At 34.5% G+C, this 22,869-nt stretch overlaps 3 protein-coding genes and 1 pseudogene across 3 annotated transcripts; all 4 read right to left on the reverse strand.

The window, feature by feature from the left end:
* Window positions 1–375: 375 nt before the first annotated feature.
* LOC110647149 (DDRGK domain-containing protein 1) lies at window positions 376–10,226 on the reverse strand. The gene is made up of 9 exons (XM_021800850.2): window positions 10,122–10,226; window positions 9,791–9,924; window positions 9,508–9,613; window positions 2,853–2,959; window positions 2,304–2,405; window positions 2,062–2,223; window positions 1,678–1,734; window positions 1,337–1,373; window positions 376–822 (listed from the first exon to the last, which is right to left on the reverse strand). The coding sequence occupies exons 2-9, from the start codon at window positions 9,908–9,910 to the stop codon at window positions 620–622; spliced, it is 894 nt and encodes a 297-aa protein (XP_021656542.2). The 5' UTR covers window positions 9,911–9,924; window positions 10,122–10,226; the 3' UTR covers window positions 376–619.
* Window positions 10,227–10,263: 37 nt separating this feature from the next.
* LOC110647151 (pectinesterase/pectinesterase inhibitor-like) lies at window positions 10,264–14,383 on the reverse strand (annotated as a pseudogene).
* A 2,416-nt stretch (window positions 14,384–16,799) lies between these two features.
* On the reverse strand, window positions 16,800–18,407 carry LOC110647144 (thiamine thiazole synthase, chloroplastic). The gene is made up of 3 exons (XM_021800844.2): window positions 17,876–18,407; window positions 17,241–17,729; window positions 16,800–17,143 (listed from the first exon to the last, which is right to left on the reverse strand). The coding sequence occupies exons 1-3, from the start codon at window positions 18,302–18,304 to the stop codon at window positions 16,988–16,990; spliced, it is 1,074 nt and encodes a 357-aa protein (XP_021656536.2). The 5' UTR covers window positions 18,305–18,407; the 3' UTR covers window positions 16,800–16,987.
* A 1,640-nt stretch (window positions 18,408–20,047) lies between these two features.
* Window positions 20,048–22,270, reverse strand: LOC110647145 (protein translation factor SUI1 homolog 2). The gene is made up of 5 exons (XM_021800845.2): window positions 22,092–22,270; window positions 20,907–21,007; window positions 20,577–20,782; window positions 20,444–20,497; window positions 20,048–20,334 (listed from the first exon to the last, which is right to left on the reverse strand). The coding sequence occupies exons 2-5, from the start codon at window positions 20,941–20,943 to the stop codon at window positions 20,290–20,292; spliced, it is 342 nt and encodes a 113-aa protein (XP_021656537.1). The 5' UTR covers window positions 20,944–21,007; window positions 22,092–22,270; the 3' UTR covers window positions 20,048–20,289.
* Window positions 22,271–22,869: the final 599 nt, after the last annotated feature.

Below are 22,869 nucleotides of genomic sequence, written 5' to 3' on the forward strand. Positions count from 1 at the left end.
AATTAAAGTTTATTAAATAGTCAATTAACATTACCAGCCAATTTTGTCAAACAAAAAACATGTTCGGGAAATTTTTATAACAAGAAGAAATTATGTGAAGGTTCTTGATTTTTTTTTGGATTAAATTAAAATTATGGTAATCTAAATGAAATTGCTTATTTTATAAACAATTTCGTATCTTAAGGTTTTCATGGTAATTACTACTACAAATCAATATTAAGTCCCAAACTAGGAATTAGAAAATTCAAATATGTATTATTAAAATTAAATTGAATCATTATTTAATCACTTAAAATTTAATATTCTCATATGCATATATTTTTTTTTTTGGAAGCCCTGCAACATTTTTTTTTTCGAAGCTCTGCAACATTTAGATGAACAAAAGGTATTATCAGAATGAATACAATTTGTTAGGAAGAACCAAATTCATCTCAAAACTATCCTGTAAATATTCTCATATCAAACCCACTGCATTATCTGCCTGTATATGGAGAGCTTGAAGGTCGTCTTCTCTCTCTCTCTCTCTCTCTCTAAATGTACATGTGATCTAATATTCATCTCTCTACTTTTGATCCTGCTCCATGTGAATTTTTGCTGATATAGATGATGCGAAGTCGTGTCAAGTGGCAGTGACCTCCATATTGCTAATTTCCTCGACAAACTGTGCTTTAGGCTCCAAATCTATGAACTGGTTGGACTTGCTGGCCAGACGTGATATGCTAACCCTCCCTTGACGCTTGATATAGTCAGCAACAGCTTTCATCTCTTCCTGTGAGATGTATATATATTTTCCTCTATCATCCATGACACCAGAAAGTCGCCCTAATGAAAAGTAAATCCAACATTAAATGTCTCTCCAAGAATGTTGACAAGTCTGTCTCATGAATTTCAAAATCACGCTGCAAAGTAAATTTTACTTTCACGTAAAAGAAATGACGAGGTAAATACAAAACTCATCCTATGCTGAAAATATGTGGGTTAAACCTAAATTAAACACAACAGAAAGGAATACACTACCGTCCAATGATAATGGCTGACTAATAGCTTACCTTCGTTTGCAAGTTTACTTCCAAAGATGAAACTAAAACTAGGTGGTAGCTTTTAATTGATATGCAAAAGGGTTATTCCCAAGACGAAACTAAAACTAAGTGGTAGACTATAATTGATATCCAATATCATAATCCAAATAAGCTATAGAAAAGTTGTATAAGTTTGCTTTACAGAGGAGAGTGGAATTTTTGTGTCTTCAGCCACAATATGTCGCAACAAAACTTATGGAATGGCAATACGTACATCACAAAAGAAGACAAAGAAGAAGGTATGGCATAGAACTTACCCATAGTTTCCAGGGAGCTTATCCGATTAATACATTCCTGCATTAGCCAAAAGTGCATGGAAAATTACAAAGCAAATATTTGCACTAACCAAAGCGATGAGACAGTAAAAATTTACAATCATAATTACTACTTGAAAAGTGAGGTGTAAAGATACAAAAAGTAATTTGACGGACTATAGGAACATGAAATTAGTTGTATCATTGCTCAACTCAACTCAATTTAATACGATTGCTCAAACTACTGCATCCTGAATAACGAAATAAGGGGCAGAAAATGAGGAAGGCAAAAGAGAAGAAAGAAGGAAATTGGGGAGAGGTGGAGGCACAAGTTGAAAGAGTACCTGAGTCCTTAGCTTGAATTCTGCAGCAAGATCTTCTAAGGGAATGCATTTTTGTCTCTGCAAGATGATATTGAACAAAAGCAAAACGTTCAGCACTGTAACAATCTGGACTTAGAATCCTCATCATTACCAACAATATATTCGTAGATTCGGAGTATAACATTGTATACAGTTGCAGATGCATGAATTTAAGGTGTTTTCAAGTGCTAGTTAAAATCATTCATATTTGATGGACATATTAATTTTCTAGTAAGAAACAAAGAAACAGAAAACTGAAAATAACTGCTGCACTGGATTTTAACAAGTTACTAACAGGAAAAATCAACCGGTGTTAAAAGATAGAACCCCTGATGCTAAGAGTCTGGTAAGTGAGGATTATGGCACCTTTATGTATTCCACAAACTCAGATAGCAAATCTTGATTTCCATCTTGCACTTCATTTTCTGTTGTTCCTTCAGCATCAACTGAAAACTCCCCTTTCCATTTCTCAAACTCTAATGCAGCTGCTTCCTCCTCTTTGGCCTTTTGAGCCTTGGCTTCTTCTTCCTATATGAACAATGAGCAATTTTGTCAACCAAGAACCAAGTAATATCCTAAAAAACCACAAGGAAAGAGGATCAACTCACCAGCATATGCTCTTTTGCCTCACGCTCTTCGTCCTTCCTCCTACGCATTTCTGCATAGCGGTCTTGTTTGGTCTGCCTTGATTCACGTGCAGCTTCTTCAGCCTTCACAACAATAATGTCAAACTCAGTAGAGCAAACTAGCAAAGTATTGACTTCCCAAAAAGAAATATGAACAAAGGATAATTTTTTTTTTTTTAAAAAGGACAGAAAATAATGCAAGAAGTATCGACCAAAAAGATAAAAATAACAAAAAATTTTAACTCCTCGCACTTTTTGGATTCTCCTATGTTTTTAATTAGAGAGTATTCCAAGTTTTTTTTTTTTTTTTAATTAGAATGTATAGCTAGCTACTGATGAATGCTTGCATCTTCATGAAAGCTTAAATTTAACAGGAAATTCCTTCAAAACCTCAATGTGAAGAAGAATTTCGATTCACTTAACTCCGAGGCTTCATTGGCATATATAATGATTTTTCTCTAGTAATAATCACTTTATGCCCAAAAGAGAACAAGGAGATAAAGATGGAGAACCAAATAACATATACATAACCTGTCTTTGTGCTTCTCGCTCTTGCCGTTTCTTCTCTTTCTTTGTTGATGCTCCAGCCTCATAATGTTGACCTGCAACAGCTTCATCATCACTCTCATCAACAGCATCTGAGTCCAGAATTGCATTTATTCAGACTTGATATTTCTAAGTTCCCACAGGATTATCAATCAAACAAAAGGAAAATGTACAGTTTATGAAAGAAATAATGCTGTAAAAGCATAACTTTAATTCAAGAAACATCATTAGATGTGCCTTAAATCCCACAATTGTATATAACAAGTAAAAAATTTAGGATCTTAGTGAGATAATCACAGATAGTGCTTACAAAATCTCCACAGATAATATGAAAAAAAAAGGACACAAACCCTCCATTAGTAGAGAAAGACACTGCATGACAGGAAATTAGCATATGAAGTTGCATTCTAGGCCAATTGAAATGGTTCAAAGAAGTTGCTTTTATAAAATTCAGTTGCTATTGGGAGAAAAACACTTGATGACAGCCTTCTGAAATTCTTCTGTTTTGCAATTCTAGTTTGTGTATGTGTAAACTAAACTAGTAACAAATGATTACAAATTAAAGGGCAACCCTATCAAATATATATATATATATATATAGCAATTCCCAAAGCACTCAGCCTCCAGCCCTCTGTCAGTAGTTACCTAGAATTAAGGGTTACTACTGACTACAGAGAGTTTAGAAGAATATAGACAGAAAGAAGAAAGAAGAGAGAGAGAGAGAGAGAGAGAGAGAGAGATAGGGATGAGAATTAGAATAAGAGAGAGAAGAAATTTAGAGAGAAGAAGTCTGAGATTTTATTGATTCCAGAATGAATCTCAATTACATGAATGACAACTATTTATAGTATTATTTAATAACTGTCATTGACTAATTTCAACAGCTATAACAACTTCTCAACAAACTAACAGTTTTTTTCCCTCCAAAACAACTACTCTTCTTTTCTATTTCTAAACTTTCTCCTCCTATACGTGACAATTTCCCTCCCTTTAGAACCTTCTTGACCCCAAGAAGGTTTAAACGATGGAAACTGAGCTTGCAAAAATGACTGGTCCTCCCAAGTTGCATCTTCTTCACTGAAATGCAGCCATTTAACTAAGCCCTGCAAAATTGGAATCCCATTTCTTTCAATAGTTCTAATATGCAACAGCTTCTCTGGATGCACTTCCCAAGTATGATCTTCTTGTAAAGCTGGAAGGTCCAAGATTGGAGTGATATTGTCCCCTACCTTCCTTTTCAACAAGGAAACATGAAAAACTGGATGAACAGTAGAGGAAGTAGGTAATTGCAGCTTATAAGCCACTGCACCCACTTTAGCGACTATCTGAAATGGCCCATAATACCTTGCTGATAACTTGAGTGACCTTCTAACTGCAATAGAAACTTGTCTGTAGGGCTGCAACCTCAAATATACCCAATCTCCAACCTGGAACTCTTTTTCCGCTCTTTTCTTATCTGCTTGCTGTTTCATTCTATGCTGGGCCTTAGTTAAATTCTCTTGTATAATTTCTGTCATATGCTGTCTCTCCTGAAGTAAATTAGTAACAGCCTGGACAGGAGTGGAATTAGGAAAGGGAAAATGAATTTCAGGAGGGTGATAGCCATATAAAGCTTCAAAGGGACTCATCTTGAGGCTGCTATGGTGAGTACTGTTATACCACCACTCAGCTAATGGTAACCATTTGTTCCAAGCAGCAGGCAAATGATGTGTCATACACCTCAAATAACATTCTAAACATTGATTTAACCTCTCAGTCTACCCATCAGATTGAGGATGATAGGCAGTAGTGTAATGCAATGAAGTCCCAAACAACTTGAATAACTCTTTCCAAAAGAGACTTGTGAAAACTTTGTCCCTATCGGATACAATGGAAAGAGGCAGTCCATGAAGCTTGTAAATGTGACTGAGAAACACTTTAGCAATAGAAGCAGCAGTGTATGGATGAGAGACAGCCAAGAAATGCCCATACTTAGTCATTCTACACACAATTACCAAAATAACATCCTTGCCTTCAGACCTAGGCAATTGCTCAATAAAATCCATTGAAATATGTTGCCAGGCTTGTGTGGGGACTGGTAGTGGTTGTAATAAACCACCAGGCAGGCTATGGTCACTTTTACACCTGGCACACACATCACACTTCTTAACCCATTGGATCACATCCTGCATAAGACCTGGCCAGAAAAAATGTCTTTTCAGCCTCAAGTAAGTAGGGTGAATACCAGAATGTCCTCCCATAGGAGAGTCATGATAGATGGCCAGCAATTTCTGTCTAAGTGAAGTAGCAGGGCCCACAAACAGCCTGCCTTTAAAGTATAATATCCCTTTTTTGCATTCATAACCAGGATGAGAGCTATTATCAATAGCTAATTGAGCCAATAATTGCCCAATTTGTTGTCCCCTTCATAGCGGCTATCAATTCATTTATCCAAGCGGTGGATAGTAATAATGTGATACAAGTAGATTCTGCTCTGCTTCCCTCAATGGTATCCTAGAAAGAGCATCACCACTTTATTCTCCACCCTCTTCTATACAAGATCTTGTAATCCAACCTAATAATTTGGAAATGCCTTTTCTTGCAAGTTAGTATGTATCATCTACTCCAAGAGGAATTTTATAGAATCATGATCTGTTTTGATATAAAATTGCCCTTGCTCCAAATAGTGTCTCCACTTAGTAACAGCAAATGTAATAGCAAATAATTCCTTCTCATAGACAGATAAACCCTTATTTCTGGGTCCCAATGCCTTTGAAATGAAAGCAATTGGATGTCCACTGCTGTTGCCTTTCCATACCAAAGCGCTAGCATCTGTTTCGACAATGAATGGCTTTGTAAAATCGGGAAGTGCAAGGACCGGAGCTTGAGACATTGCAATTTTAAGGTGATCAAAAGCACCTTGAGCTGCTGAATTCCACTGAAATGAATCTTTTTAACAATTCGATCGGTGGTTTGCTAATAGAGCCATAGTGATGGATAAATTTTCTATAATAACGGTGAGGCCAAGAAAACTTCTCAATTCTTTAACATTCTGTAGCGCAGGCCAAGTCACCATAGCTTTGATTTTATTAGGATCATTAGCCACCCCATTTCGGATATGACATGCCCCAAATACTCAACTTGTCTTTGAGCAAAAGCACACTTAGACATCTTAGCATACAACCTTTGCTGCCTTAGAACTTGAAATCTGCCTCCAAATGCTTGACATGAGTAGAAATGTTTGGGCTATAGACCAATTATATCATCAAAGAAAACCAAAACAAATTTCCTTAGAAAAGGATGAAAAATATGATTCATGAGAGCTTGGAAGGTTCTTTGGTGCATTTGTAAGACCAAATGGCATAACATTGAACTCAAAATGGCCATGATGTGTCCTAAAGGCGGTCTTGGGAATATCAAGAGCTCCATTCTGATTTGATGGTAACCAGCTCTCAAATCTATTTTAGAAAACACAGCAGCCCCATGTAACTCATCAAGTAAGTCATCAATCATAGGTATTGGAAACTTATCCTTGATTGTGAGATCATTTAACTTCCTATAATCAACACAAAACCTCCAAGTACCATCCTTTTTCTTAACCAACAACACAGGTGAAGACTATGAACTAGTACTAGGCTTAATAACATCATTAGCCAACATTTCAGATACCAACTTCTCTATTTCTGCCTTTTGGAAATGTGGATACCTATAAGGTCTCACACTAATAGGTTGTGTATTTGGCTGCAATGGTATGGAGTGATTATGGTTTCTAAAAGGAGGCAATGTCTTAGGCTCCTCAAACAGATCTTTATAGTCATCAAGTAATCCTTGAATTTCATTATAATCTGTAGAAGAATTACCTGAAATTGCAGTCACGAGAAAGAGCTTAGGTAACTCAGAATGCTCTGCTAGTTGTGGTTGCAATAGTGGCACTTCAATATAAAATTGAGGGTTTTGGAAATCCTTCCCCTTCCTCTGCCACATCTTATTAATGTCTTCACATTGCAACATCTTACAAGTAACAGCTTTATCATTGATCCCATACAATGTGATCTCCTTCCCATTCTTCTTGAAAGTGACTCTAGAGTTTACAAAGTCAAATAAAACTGGACTAATAGTCCTCATCCAATCTACTCCCAATATAATATCAAAACTCCCCAGCTCCAACAATTTGAGATCAAACACAAATCTATGCTTTCCCACCTTCCAAGGAAATTCAAAACAAGTGCAATTTGAAATTAATTTTCTGCCATCAGCTCTGAGAAATAGGTCTGCAAGTTTGGACCATAGGTAACTTTAATTCCCTAGCCACTCTAGCATCAATGAAGCTATGGGTGCTGCCACTGTCAATTAAAATCAGCAGCTCTCTATTCAAATACTGACCTTTCACCTTAATAGTTTCAGTCCCCAACTTCCCTTCAATGGCATTAAGGGAAAGTGTCATCTCCTCCTCCATACTACCCAACACATCTTCCCATTGCTGAATTTCAATGTTGCCTTCCCTTTCAATCTCCTCATTTCCTTGCTCAATCCATTCCTCCCTACTTGAATCACTCCCACATAAAGCCATAACAGTCTTTTGCTTGCACACATGCCCTGGAAAATATTTTTCTCCACATCTATAACCAGGTTTGGGCTGTCTCGCATTTGTTTGCTTGGTAGGGTTGGTGGAAATAGGTGTTTTAGAGGCTTGAGAATTGGATGCATTCTTTGGAAGTGACAGACTGAGATTGTCTTGGATTAAAGACTGTGAAATTAGGTTTAGCTTCATTGTTTGGGGGTTTTGTCAATTGAGGATAATTTTGATGTAATTGAGAGGTTCTAAAGGAAGGGTTATAAGTTGAAGTTTGAGATCTGAAATTACCAGCGTAGGATCTTGAGGGATAAGTGGACTTCTTGTTGCTTTCTAGTAATTGTTCTTGAAATTTTGCAATCTCAAATGCATGAGAAAGGGATGCAGGCCTAACAATCCTTACCATAGGACGGATTTCATCCCTTAATCCTCCTATGAAGGCTGACAGAAAATATCCCTCTTCAAGATAAGGCATAACCCTCTCCATCTTTATTCTCATCTCCTCAAATTTATCCTGATACTCCATTACATTCCCAATCTGCCTTGTCTTCATAAATTCCTCCACAACATCTTCCATTCCTTCTTCCCCAAATCTAGCACATAATGCCCTCTCAAATTCATCCCACAGCATTTCACTTTTCCCTTTACTCCAATTTTGAAACCAAGAATCTCCAATTTTGAAACCAAGAATCTCCCTTATCAATCAAGAAGAGACTAGCAATTCCCACACGTTGCTCCTTAGGAACCTTGTAAATCTCAAAATACTTTTCACACTTTCTAAGCCAAACCCTAGGCTCACTCCCATCACAGGTCACCAACTCAATCTTGGGCAAAATTCTTGTATTATCATCAATGTTTACTGCAAAAGATGTACTGACTTGATCCTTAGCAGTTTTCTTGGAAGGATTGGGCAGGATCCCCTTACTTCCCTGTCCTTCATGTTCACTATTCACCTCAACTTCCTTATTCCTTTCATTAAAGAACCCACACATCATTTTTTTCATCTCATCCATTATTTTTTTTCCCATATCATCTAATTTCTGCTCCATTTTTTTCCATTTTCAGATCCAGCTTCCTCTCGGCAGTTTCTTGCCAATTGCGCACCTTTTCTTCCAGCTCTTCCATTCTGACAGTTTCTTGATTCACCACTTGACTCCTAGGCATCTCGTGACACCCTTGGTACTGATCTGGATCAAAGCCCTCCACAGGAACCTCGCTCTGATACCAATTTGTCAGTAGTTACCTAGAATTAAGGGTTACTACTGACTACAGAGAGTTTAGAAGAATATAGACAGAAAGAAGAAAGAAGAGAGAGAGAGAGAGAGAGAGAGAGAGAGAGAGAGAGAGAGATAGGGATGAGAATTAGAATAAGAGAGAGAAGAAATTTAGAGAGAAGAAGTCTGAGATTTTATTGATTCCAGAATGAATCTCAATTACATGAATGACAACTATTTATAGTATTATTTAATAACTGTCATTGACTAATTTCAACAGCTATAACAACTTCTCAACAAACTAACAGTTTTTTTCCCTCCAAAACAACTACTCTTCTTTTCTATTTCTAAACTTTCTCCTCCTATACGTGACACCCTCATTCATCCATTGATGTTCATGTCTAATATAATTTTCAATAACTCAAATTCCATGGCTATTCTAATCTAAATATCAGATATAGCTGCTTTTAATAACTTTCCTTTTCCGGCCATCGGTCCTACTCTGCAGAAAACAAAAATTTATCTTGAACAAGCCAAAAAAACCATGTTCATCATAAAACCCTTCTAAAGTAACTCTTCACTAGGTTTTTTTCATTGCCTCAGTTTTGCACATTAAAAATAAAGATATGCAAAAGAGATGCCATAAACTTATCTAATCAATGCTCACGAACATAAGCCAGTATATCTACACTAAGGCCCATAGTCATGCTAATTATTCCGTAAACTAAATGGAAAAAAAAAAAGGAAAATAACAAAATCTAGTATGCTAGAAGTTGAAAAAAAATCTTTCTCATGGATGCCAGAACACAGCACAAAAAGTTTCCAAGATTATATTATTAAATTCTAAAAGCAATTGAAAAAAAAAATTATAAACCTTCAACGGTTGCTTCTGCAGCTCTTGATGAGCTAGCTCCAGCTGCTGGTCTTCGACGCATCCGCCGAGCACCAGTGGCACGCACCACATTTTCCCTCTGCCGAACCTGAAATTCATTCTCATTCTTCAATAACCAAACACACCAAGAGGTTAACCTAATAAATTTTCAACAAATTACATAAAATCCATTTCAATCCCACGACAAAATATTCCAAAAATCTAGATCACCATCGAACAAAAAAAAAAAACCATTTCTCTTCAAACATGGAAAATGGAGACACACCTGAAGCTCTTCTTGATGTTCATCAGGTGATCGAGAATCCTGACGACGCTTCCATAAATATAATGGAATTAGAGCAACAAGAAGAAGCATAGAAAGAATTGCAACAAATAATTCCTCCATATTTCAATCCTTTTCTGCCAAAAAAAAAAAAAAAAAACAGTAAGTCGTATAAATTTGGTATCTGTTTGGTGACTGAGAAAACTATGGAAAGAGGCTTTCAATTTCATTTTCATGGAGAGCAAAACAATAAACTTGAGCATTAAACATTTAGAATTTGCCATTTTTTCAAGTGATTTTCTCGGCAACAAAACAAGAAAAGATGGTTATGGACCTTCTGATCCTAACGCGACGCGAGGCTTACTGAGAATCTGACAAGGACGAAATTTTTCTTTTCGCAGAAGAGAAGAATTTTGAAGCGAAATAAACGGTGTCGTTTTCTGCTCTCAGCAATTTGGGCTTCGGTCGGAGAGTGAAATAAGTCGTGACAATTGATATAATGATTTCTTTTAATGTTAAAAAATAATCACATTACATTTTTTAAAATGCCTATACATATTCAATGAAAAATTATAGAATATTTCAAGTGTACTAACAAATAATGCATTCCATATTTATAAAATTATAATTATCTGTAATCACGTGATAACCAGGCCACGTCAATCTCTTGCTAGTACCTGCACATGGCCCCCCATTTGCATCCTCACCACAATTCAAGGCCCTTAATGGTTCCACTCAGCCCATCCAGTAGGATCAATATGCACACCAATGTATGACTGCATTACCACAGTCCTTGAATGCTCTTTCCATGGCTTTGTAGGGAACGAATTTTGTGCCAATTCAAGGTCAGGGCTTGCAATAATGTTACAATCCTGGATTGATGTTCCAGTGTTTTGATTTGGGTCTATCCCACCCTGTGCAGTGACCATATTTTTCTGGTTTGCCATAGGCCTTCTAGAGATAATTTGGCAATTCTGGAGAACAACAGCTGCATTACCAAATGTGAAGTCAATGGTTCCAATTATGGAGCAATCTCCGTAGAACTGTCTATAGTTGTGTGCATAGAAGGTGTCTTGGTATACGTCAATGCGACAATGGTTAATGACTGATTGGTCTGCGCTAACACGAAGTGCCACAGCTTGGCGCTTGTCTGGTCCTGCTGTGTTCTGGACCCAAACTTCTTGTAGTATGAATCCATCCCCTGCAACAGCTGCATACAGAACACAGATATTTTCAATTTTAAAAGATCTATGCGAGGAATCACTAACCATTTTCACTTCAGAGATTAAAGCAAAGATCTGGTGGTCATTAATAGGAATAGAAGATGATTTCCAAGGGTGGCTGATTTGAAGGTTGTTGATGCATCCACCACATTGAGGCTACCTGTAATGATCCATCCGCCGCAAAGGCCGGAGATAAGCATCCTTCTCTGAGGCTGCAGAAAGACTAGCAAGTACCGCTAGAGATATTCTTCTTCAGGAGATCAACTCTCGGAGCAGTAGTTTCATGGATGGTTGAGCTGTATAGGCAATCTCATCAAAGCAAGTAACATGATTATTTAGTGAGTCCACCACTAAGCCATGTCTGTGCATCACCAAAGTGGCTACTCTAGTTGGCTAGAGCAATATTATACGATTGGCATGGTCAGTAGACAACTCCATCAGCTCCAAACACCTAGACATGCTTGATTCTTATGATCATTGCCCCGGAGATTTATACCAGAGGCAGCAACTTTTATTGCCATTCTCATTTCTGGGAGAGATGCTACCAAGAAAATTTTCAGTAGATTGATGCCATTTGATTCTTGTAGTACTACTCCATCATCTGTGCCAGCTTCGGATATCATTAGTAATTAAGCATGCTTGGGGATCATGAGCTTTGTATTTAATTATTTGATATTGAAAATATATTTTAATTATAATTAACATAAGGGTAATATATCCTACACTGGAAAACAGATCTTATATCTAATATTATCATTTGAAAAGAAAAGTTCCCTTTATTAAGAACACATAAAATATTGGAAAATCATGTTATTGCCATAATTGAGGATAGAATTAGAGGCAAAGTGCCACATGACCATTGGATCACAGAAAAATAACAAACATGATTTAGGAAAGAAAGGAAAGAGGTTGCGGGAAAGCTTTGAACACACTAGAATATGGTAGAATGTAGAAGAAGATTAAGAGTCAAAAAGTTGTTACTAATCATGAAGAATTACTCTTAATCATCATCATTAGCTTTGAATGGATGAGTGCTCTCATCACTAATTTTATGTGGTTTTTGAGTGCTTTACGTCTTGAATCATACAACTTTATTTTTTTTTTTAGCTATATAATAAATTAGGGAATTATCCGTGGTTATTAATAATTTTAATTTATATATTTTTTAAATGAAGCAATAAAAATAATAGAGTAAATTCAAAGAAAATTTAAGAGTAATTAATAATTTTAATTTATATATTTTTTAAAGGAAGCAATAAAAATAATAGAGTAAATCTAAAGAAAATTTAAGAGTAATTAGATTAAGAGAATAATTGGTGAGAATAAAAAAGTTTAGTATGTGTCAAATTATAAAAGATATTAACTATTTATAGGGAGAGAGAATTTCTATCAAAATTAATTAGGCTATTAAACCATAGTTAATTAAAAAAAGTTATTTTTTAATTAAAAAAATTTTTAATGTTGTTATTTTAAATATTAAAATTTTAAAATGTTAGCCATAAAATTTAGACAAATAAGTTAACAATTATTCTCAAAATCAAATCAATGGCCGTAATTATTGTAAGTTTTTTTTAATAACCATATATTATCTTTTGTTTATAATAATAATAATAATAATAATAATAATGTTTAAAAATATTTCACTAAATAATTTTGATTTTTCTTGAAAGTAAATATGGGTCTTGATAATGAATGATAATTATATTTAATAATTAATATTTTTTATTATTTAAATTTGAAAAATCAAATTAATTAAGAATTATATTAAAAAATTAAATTCTATAATAATTATATATTACAATTATTTAGAAAATATAAAAAAAATCAAAAATTTAATACTTATATTTAGTAATTAATAATTTTTTATTATTTAAATTTAGAAAATCAAATTAATTAAGAATTGTATTTAAAAAATTAAATTCTATAATATTTATATAACAACAATTTAGGAAATAAAAAAATTCAATAAATTTAATTAAAAATTATTACTTGATATAATTGTAATAATTTTGGAGTCTCAGGCAACACTAGAGAAAACTTGCCTACCTTAATTCAATTTAATATTAATACTTAATATAAATGTGATATATTTGAAGTCCTATACAGAACCCCATAAAAACTTATTAGCTTTATATATATATAGGGAGATAATATTATATAGTACTTGGCAATGGCAGAATCATTTGCTGACTGCCTGAAACAATAAAATAATATAAAAATATTTTTTATAAAATTATTTTTCTCAAAATAAACCGTCATAATATACATTTTAACATTGATTTTATAGTTTACAATACATATTTACCAAACTGAAAAATCTAAGCAAATTCAGGATGAATTGTTCAGTACCTTCAACTTTCATTCAATTCACTGATTGTTTTAAAATTCACGGGAAACTATATTTTTTAGGAGATTGGCTTATATTTTAGGTAATTGGGGATCATACAGATTAATGGACAATTTGAATTTACCATTCAAATTAAATGATGATCAAATTTTATAGATTCAATTTTATATGATTGTAGTTTTTGGTGGTATTGGTTTAATTTCGATTTGATTCAAAGGAGATATCAGTTTGGTTTTTAAATGCCACGTGGTGTGTTATAAAGATATCACATTTTTAAATTTTTAAAACTAATCGAATTGTATATGCAATTTCAATATGATTTAATTCAAAGTTCAAGAAATTCTCAAATCAGAACCGATCCTATACTATCACGGATTCAATTCGATTTGATTTTAATAACCATTAACTAGTTTTAATTCTAATTTTTTGTCATGCTGCAATTTTGATTCCATTCTAATTTCAAATATGAAAAAAGGATATACATTCCACTAGATTTTATTATAGACGGGTCTCTTACACCTGAATTGATAAATAGAATAACCCAAATACTAAATAGGTCCACTCTTTAAATCCAAAATTATTTGGTTTAACTTAGATACATCAAAATCTAACTTAAAAAATTTCTCTCTCTAACTTTTTTTTTTTTTTTTTCTATAAACTAGCCCTTTCTACCGCAGCTTTTGCACCTCCTCTTCTCTTTTCGAGCAGAAGATGGCTTCATCCCTGGCTCGAAGTGTGGTTTCCCTCTCCACCTTCCAAGCGAGGGTGTAAATAGTATTTGTTTGGTTTCTTTTGGCTTATCGACTTAGCAATTACACTGGTGATAGACTCTATAAATCTACGTAGCTTGGCCAAGTACGTTAGAGGTCCGACACAAAATTGTTTTATAGGCTATGGGTGCTTGGTGCTTCACTTTGTGGAGCATATGGATGCTGATGTGCGACATCTCTAGAGTCTTATACCCGCCATCTTGTGGTGCTCAACCCTCAAGGCTAGATGAGAGTAAGAAGTCGAGAGCCTTGTCATTGCCACCCTCCAATGCCTCCTATTGATGTTTCTTGGTTAAGGGGCAGTTGAGGCCTTTCTTTCAATGGGAAAAGGTAGTTGTTTGTTCAAAATATTTGAGTGCATGCTTGTGAAATCTGGAATTTAGGCTTCCTGAGGCTCACAAATCTAGAATTTAGGCTTCGTGAGGCCCTTAAAAGACAGATAGACATTCTTGTTGAACACTAGAATTGCAATGGCGGAAGTCATTTTGGCTAAATTTTTTACCCTTATTTTCCTAGTTCTATGGTATCTTTTGGAGTCTATGGACCATCAATATTGAGTAGATGGTAGTTGGACCTTAAATTGTCTTTTTTTTTTTTTTCTTCAAGCTCAAAGCTTGCTTGTTATGGTGTATTTGGGCTATAAAACCTTGAAATGTTTTACCACTCAATGGAATGGATGTGATATTTCGAAGAGAACAAAAAAGTCCAACTCAACCCATCCCAAACAAGGTAAATTATTAGATATTTTCGATATATGTGCACTTTCACCTACAGAGTTGTGATTCTCACACTCTTAAATTTATAAAATAATTAATTTTTTTATAAGTAATGGTTGCATTATTTTTTAGTCTCACCCTATAATTTCCCCATCCCAAACAATGATGGTGTACAAGTTAACATGCAACACCATCATAAAGTTGCTTGAGCCTAACCAGCAAAGACAAAACAGTCCAAAAAAATGCAAACAACCAAAGGCCTATAAACTACCAATGGAAACTGATGGCCCATGACAAACAAGCATAGGTTAGCAGAAGAAAAACGAAGCAAGGAAAATAAGTCCCACACATATATATGGATAAAAAAAAAGATAACTATAAAAAAATTTTATAATTTCCTCATATTATAAAAATTATGAATTAAAACTTAAATTTTTTAATTTTTATCAATTTTACTCTAACAAAAGCGCTATCTCACTAATGGAGAGCCATGTCAAATGCCATAGAGACACCACATCAGTTGCCATGTCAAATATCACGTTACGTTACAGTATGATATAATTGGTAAGAGTTAAAAAGTACAGAATTAGTAATTTTTTTAGTATGGGATATAAATGTAAAAATTTTATAAGTATAGGGATTTTTTTAGTAATTTTTTTAATCTATTTTAATTTATACAGAATTTTAAATTAATTTAAAATTGAGAATTAATTAACAATTTGATTTGAATTAATTTGCTTGACTTAAAAATGATTCAACACTAACATATGATAAAATAATAATAAAAAAATAAAAATAAAAATGAAGATACTTAAAATATTAAATTGATTTCGAATATAATTGAATGACAAAAAATGGTTCATATAATCAATTTTAATAAATTTTAAAAATTTAATTATTATTATATATATTTTAATTAATTATATATAACTTTATAGTAAATATTTAAGAAAATTTTATTTTTTAATCTTTAAATTATGTTAACAATCACAATGTGTGAAACACCATTGAAAATTAAGTACATAAAAAATATTAATAACTAATAATTAATATTTTAATTTTAATAATTTAAAAAAAATATCAAAAAAACTTTATATTTTCAATCTACAATTATACTTTATATTAATTAAATTATCAATTAAACTTTTGAGAATTAATAAGGGTAAAAAATATTTAGGGTTTTTGACAATTTTATAGTATAAGATAGAACTAAAAAAATTTAGAAAGTACAAATTTTTTTACAATTATTCTTGAAAGTTTACAATTATCCTTGAAAGAAAAACCATTGAGCACATACTCGAGGTGCAATATAGCAGGCTGAGTATCAGAATGAGTTTTAAAATTAATTAAATTAATTAAAATATATATATAAAGTACATAAAGTATATGTAAGAATTTAATCATACTCTCATCCTCGTATATCTCGTATAAGCTCCAGATCCCCATAGACACATCCTTCAAAGAATTATCCAACTAGCTCATCAGTTTCGTCAAGAGGTTGAATACATTACGGCTACTTCAACAGCTAGTATAAGTAATTTGATTTGGCAGAAATCATAAGGACATTAAGCAACGCCAATTTAATCTAATGATTATCAATTATGAGCGGCATAAAGGGGTACCCATGATTGATTAATACTGTCCTGTGGGATCTCCTATAAAGTTTATGTTCCGTTCAAGTGTTGAGATGGAGAATACCATGAATTTCAAGAATTTATCCTTTTCATTCAGATGAAAGTGTCTTCTTTGTTCTAGTGTGCTCTGTTTTCCCCCGTCATAAATGGTGGGAAGACTGCTTGAGGATTTCTAGGATTTGAAGTTAGCACGACTCCCTTTAGAAGAGGCATTTATCATTATCAAGAAATGGAATTAATAGAAGAAAGAACCAAGAACTTGACCAATTGCAATGATCTCATCGCAAGAAACTGGATTGAAATAAGTAACAAGGAAGAAAAATGCAAGGAGAAGACCGAAATGACTTTCCACTAGCGAAGTTTCAACAAAGTTTTGAGATATTCAACACTATCAACAAAACTTAACATCATTCCAAATCACCCATTCATTTCCCCAAACACATTTCTACAGCCAAACTCATTTCTACAATCTATTACTTAACTGATATCTCATTTATCTGTTGCCACCATTCAAGCATCTGCAATCTCTGCAGAGTCTGCTGCTGCTAGGACAAACTCTGGGCGGAGGGTGTATGTTCCATCCAGCGCATTAGGCAGTCCCAGTGTCTTCAAGGCAAGGTGAGCCGCCTTCTGCCCTGATATCATCATGGCTCCAAAAGTTGGTCCCTGCATCACCAGTATACACAAGAATCCATCAGTCATAACCACAATCAGTGTTATTAAATTTAACCAACATCACATCAACAGGGAAATTGAAGTCTACCATTCTTGGAGCGCCATCAATCTCTGCGACTTCCATGCCGGTAACAATCATTCCAGGCACAATCTCTCTAGTAAGCCTAACAATGGCATCTTCAGCAGTATTCATATCCAGAGCTTTCATCCCTGGGACATTCTCAATCAAGCCAATGCTCTTCAGCCTTTTAACTCCAGTGGCACCAAAGGGACCATCATGGCCACAAGAGCTCACGACCACCTTGGCCTCCATCACATTAGGGTCCATGCAAGACTGTGTGTCATGGTTCATCGACACAAGAGCCCAGTTGGTGACCACGCCACCCACTCTTCCATTCTTCACTATCAGGTCCTCAGCAGCCACTGCGTTGAAAAGCTTAACATTAGGGCGGGCCAGGAGCTTGCTCATAATTGTGGATGTGAACAGGGCAGCGTGCTTGATTACTACATAGTTGTCTGCTTCATCGTACTCGATGCCTAGCTCATCAAGGAAGAGATGAGCAGGTTTGCGCACCACCTGACAAAAAACATATGCACGAAAGATTAGCGTGCAATTTGAATGAAAATCTGTCATATTCGAGGGATTTTTCAAAAAGAAACAAATATTTCGATCCTACTTTGCAAAAGAATTAAAAATAAATAAATAAATAAGCTTTTGATTACCATGGCAGAGAAGAGCTGGCCACCGAGCCAAGCACCACCACCAGGGCTAACAGATTGCTCAACAATGGCAACTTTAACAGACGGGTTTTTGCTAAGCTCATAAGCACAAGAAAGGCCAGCAGAGCCAGCACCCACAATCACCACATCAGTATCTGCATGAGTAACCATGTCCGTCATGTACCTGCGAGTCATTTCACGTGCTACTATGGATTCCTTGATGGGGTCAAATTTAAAAGCACTCAGATTATAAGGCGGCGATGTGGAAGCTGACATAGAAACAGAAAAGCCAGCGTTCGATTTTGTAGGTTGCATGCGAATGGAGGGAGGAGCCACAGCCACCGGAGTGCCACAGAAGGCAGAGGAATCAAAGAGAGAGTGCTTCTGGGGTTTGGCAGAGACAGAAGTGAGAGCAGTAGCCATGGTAGCCATGATCGGCACCGAAACAACACTGAATATGTGGGAAGGGTGGATGGTCTTGCTGAGGAAGCAGATATGGGAAGGAGCGTAGGGTAAGGTGAGTATTTATGAAGATAAAAATGCAGATGAAGAAGAAGGAAAGAGTGGGCCACTGTGAATCAGATTTTATCTGTGAAAAAGAGGTGAACCGTCAGATGAAAAGAGATCAAACGTGAGGAGCGAAGGCAGAAGTGGAAATATCCAGCGAAGGTGGAAATATCGGAGGACAGGTGGAGAACAGATAGGATTCCAAGGGTGTAGAATGAGCGTCAGTCCAGCAAGTGGCTTCCATGCTGCTACGGTATTAAGTATTGCTTCGCTTTTTCTCTCTTGTCTCATGTGTATGTGGTGGGCCCTTGCTTCCAAAGATCAATTTTTGGTCATCTTTTTGTCGCTTTTCGTTTTCTTTTCCATGACCCAAATATCTTTTTTTTTTTTTAATTGCTTTCTTTGGATGGTTCTGTCGGCTAATGTATTATTAAAATATAAATTATTAATAAAATTAATTTAAATAATAATAATTAAAATTTAAAATAAGTTTAATTAAATTTGATACAGATTCGAATATTGAAAATAACATACGAATTCAAATGCATTCTCTGGAGTGATCTCATGCAGCTTGGAAAATCTGACTCGCGTATTGATTAATCCGTCTACGGCTGAAGGCTGGCGGCGGAAAAGGAGAGGGAATGGCGGTGACTGAAGGAAGTATGGATGGGTAATGGGTTGGCTTTGAAGAAAATTTGGGGTCGGGCGTCGATTAGGATTGGCGAAGATGTGAAGAATAGTCTGCTACGATTCTTCCTACTTGATTATCAGAAAAGAACGGAAGAAGAGAGAAGATACTCTGAAGGCTGAAATTAATTCAACTACACCGTTTTGATTTCTTCTTCTTCTTTTATTTTTATTTTTTTTTCAATAATAAATTTTGTTAAAAATTGACTGTATAGTAGAAAATAGCACTCTTTGTACAAGACGATCCATGATTAAATCAAGCAACAAACCAAAGGCAAGGCATTTCTCATTGAATTCGCATCAAGCATGATTTGTATTTTTTTTTCTTTTAATGAATATTTTCTTTATTAAAATAATTAAATTTTTTCATTTAAATTGATAAAAAAATCAATAAAATTTTAATAAAATTTTAATTTTTAAATAAGTGATTAAAAATAAATTTTTATTTTTAAAAATTAAAAATTAAAAGATTTCATTCTATAAAAAAAAAAATTAATTAAATTAAAATTTTTATAAAATTTTATATTCCAAACAAAAGGATCTTAGAAAAGTGCTTTCCACCCTTCAAAATCCCCAAAAAGCAAAATTAGGGCCTCTATCAGTTATAGACCATTGAAGCCAAACTGGAGCTGGAGGCAACCCAAACTATCACAAAAAAATAGGACAAGACAACCGACTACACTCAATTTTGGCACACGAATTTTACGAACTTCCACCCATCACTTAGGATTTGTTATTAAACCAACCTTGTCAATTCAGATTCATAATTATTAGGATTAACTAATTGATCATTATCCGATTCTAAATGGATCAAACCCTCAATCAACAACACTGAGATAAACCAAAGGCTCAAACGATTGAGCGAAATTATCAGTTGGGTAGCAATGTGAAGTCTAATTCACGTCTTCCATCAATTCATCGCCCATCTGTCACATACGAATTGATCTTCTAGCAAATAGCATACACAACTCGGAACAGATATATTCTCACAATTCAACTTCTGATAATAGTAATAATAATAATAATCATTTGCAATATAAGAGTATACAGTCACATATCCCATTACCAACCCACATAAAATCCAGAAAGCTTAAAAAGAAACAACAGAAACAGAATTATGTGTCTCTTATCAAACCAACATGACTTAGATTCAACAGCTTAAACATATGCTCACAGTTCAAACAGATCTTCTGCAAACATAGGAGGGGACTGCACCATACAGCTCAGAAACCATGAATTTTGATGTTTTCCTTCTTCACAATTCCAGCCTGCCAAAGAAACAAAACATATCAAAATTTTTTGAATAGAAATAACTCCCAACCAGAACTTCAAACTCGATGGTTAAATTCACCAAGCAAAATTGGTGATGGTAATTACCTGAACAAGGAATGTAGAGACGTTCTTCCGCTGATCACCTTGAAGCTGAATAACCTATACAAACACACTCAGTATCTCGTCTGAAGCAGTTAAAGCATAAATAAAGAAATTTGTTGCGAGGCCTAACACAAACCTGCCCTAATTCAGGGTCCTGCACCACTGTACCATTGCAGCAGAATTCCTTCTTGAGATCCTTGAGTATCTTGTTATAGCTGAATTCCTTCTTTAATCCCTGCACAGTAGTCAAGCTCTTCCTACCATTCCGTTGCTGTATACGAATATGCACATACTCTTTTGCACCAGCACCTGAGTCTTCAGCATTTGCATCAGCAAACGGATCTACCACAATGCAACATACAGTTAGATTTTCATGTGTCTCTACGTGAGTGCATATGAAGTCAAGATTTCACAGGCACCAGAAATAAAACTTGCAAATATCCACTGGTTCAAGCAGCTAGCTTACCAAAGGTAGTAGGAATCTGGGTTTCGAGCTCAGACATGAAACTTGGCTGATCGAGGAAGCCTAACAACCAGAATGCTCAGACTTCAATTATTTGATATGCACTACACATCAGAGAAACCAAAAGCAATAAGTTCAAAGAGGTAATAAAGCTTGAACGAAAATGATACCACCTTGATACTTTACAATCATTTCCAACAACCACAGTATACATTTCTTAGAAAAAAATTTGCAATCAATCTATTTTCCCATCAGTTGGTGCAGGCTAAAGAAAATTTGCAGCAGTGAGCAGCCAGAAAAACCAAAATTCAATGCATGTTTCTCCAAGAAACGTAAGGAAACCAGCGCAGGATTTACAAATTAACATAACAATGTTAACACTCAGCAACCATCATATCAAATCAAGCTACTAGGTTCTTAAAATATTTATCTCAAGAACAATAAATACCAATGAAATGATGATACTAAAAAAAAAAAAAAAAAGGGAACTCAAACCAATAAACAACTAACAAAAGAAACAAGTATAAACAACCATAAGGTCACAAACTCAAAATTTGTCCAAAAAACACCTCCATAGCACATCCGTACATGCATACAAAACCGCAAAATACAGACCACAACAACAGCAAAGTATGCCACCACACAAAGAGGAAACAAGATATAGACTCAAATGTTTATAATAACCATCAGATAATCACAACCAATTAAATCTCGAGAAAGATCACCTATTCAAGTCTATAATAATAATAATAATAATAATAATAATAGTGTGAGGATTAAAACCCCATATTAACATTGCAATCAATGGGACATATCCACAAATCTTCTTTTTTTTTTTTTTTCTGATGAATCGGAATTAAATATCAAAAATATAAACACAAAAAATAAGCTATAATTAAACAATAATCACCAGAACTTATTATACAAGAAACATATCAAACCTCATGTTTTTCTAATCTATTAATCAAATAGTCCAATTACAAAATATTTCTCAACAAACATGAAATCATAATCAAGAAGACGAATTAAAAAAATCCAATCTTGCCAGCAAAATTGAAATCGGAGGACTCAGGCAATAAAGATCTAACTATAAACAGGAAAATCCACAATTCAAAGAAATTAACGCATAAAATTTAATTAGCAGAAAACGGAATGAATAGAAAAGATCGTAGGAGATAAAAGGATTACCTGATCCGAGGACTCGGGTTTCGCAATGAGGAGATCAAATTAGAAAGAAACCCTAAAATCAGGCAAGTCCAAGCTCTCGGTGAAGCGAAGGTCGTGGGTAGCGAGAAAATGAAATGGAAAGATCCCGAATGCAGATATTTGTTAGATATAAAAGAGTGGACTCCATTTTTTTATTTAATTTTTTATTTTAAATTAATTAATTAATTAATCAATGGTTCGGTTTTTTTTTTTTAATTGCAGACAATTTAACGTAGAAGAGAAGGGCGGCTTCTGTTGCTTTGAAGAGTGGGATTTTGTCGTCCACGCGCTGGGTTTGGTTACAATGTGTGGTTTTGATGGGTGGAAATTATCAAGTGGTTGTTGAATAAAGAGAGTAAAGATAGATAAGAGATGAGACGAGAGTGGATGATGAGTTTCCGATGAAGGGTAAAACTGTCAATGAGAAAGGATTCGAAGGTGGAGGAAAACATTGTACTTTTTGTTAGGATAGACATGTCCCAGTCCAGCAAAGGTGCTTTGCGTCGATGCAAAGCAATTAATCAAACGACGACGTTGGTAATATTCTTGACGTCAGGCAGAATACGATCCATACATTGGCCGAACGATGTCGTTTCAATGATGTCTGAAATTCAAATCATTTTTTTAGATAAAATTTAAACGCTTTCAATTATATATATATATATATATATATATATATATATATATATATATATATATATATATATATATAATTTTAGTTGATTTGTTTGATAATAATTTATATATAAAAAATATTTTT

Source organism: Hevea brasiliensis, chromosome 4 (assembly GCF_030052815.1).
Source record: "Hevea brasiliensis isolate MT/VB/25A 57/8 chromosome 4, ASM3005281v1, whole genome shotgun sequence".
Classification (NCBI taxonomy): Eukaryota; Viridiplantae; Streptophyta; class Magnoliopsida; order Malpighiales; family Euphorbiaceae; genus Hevea; species Hevea brasiliensis.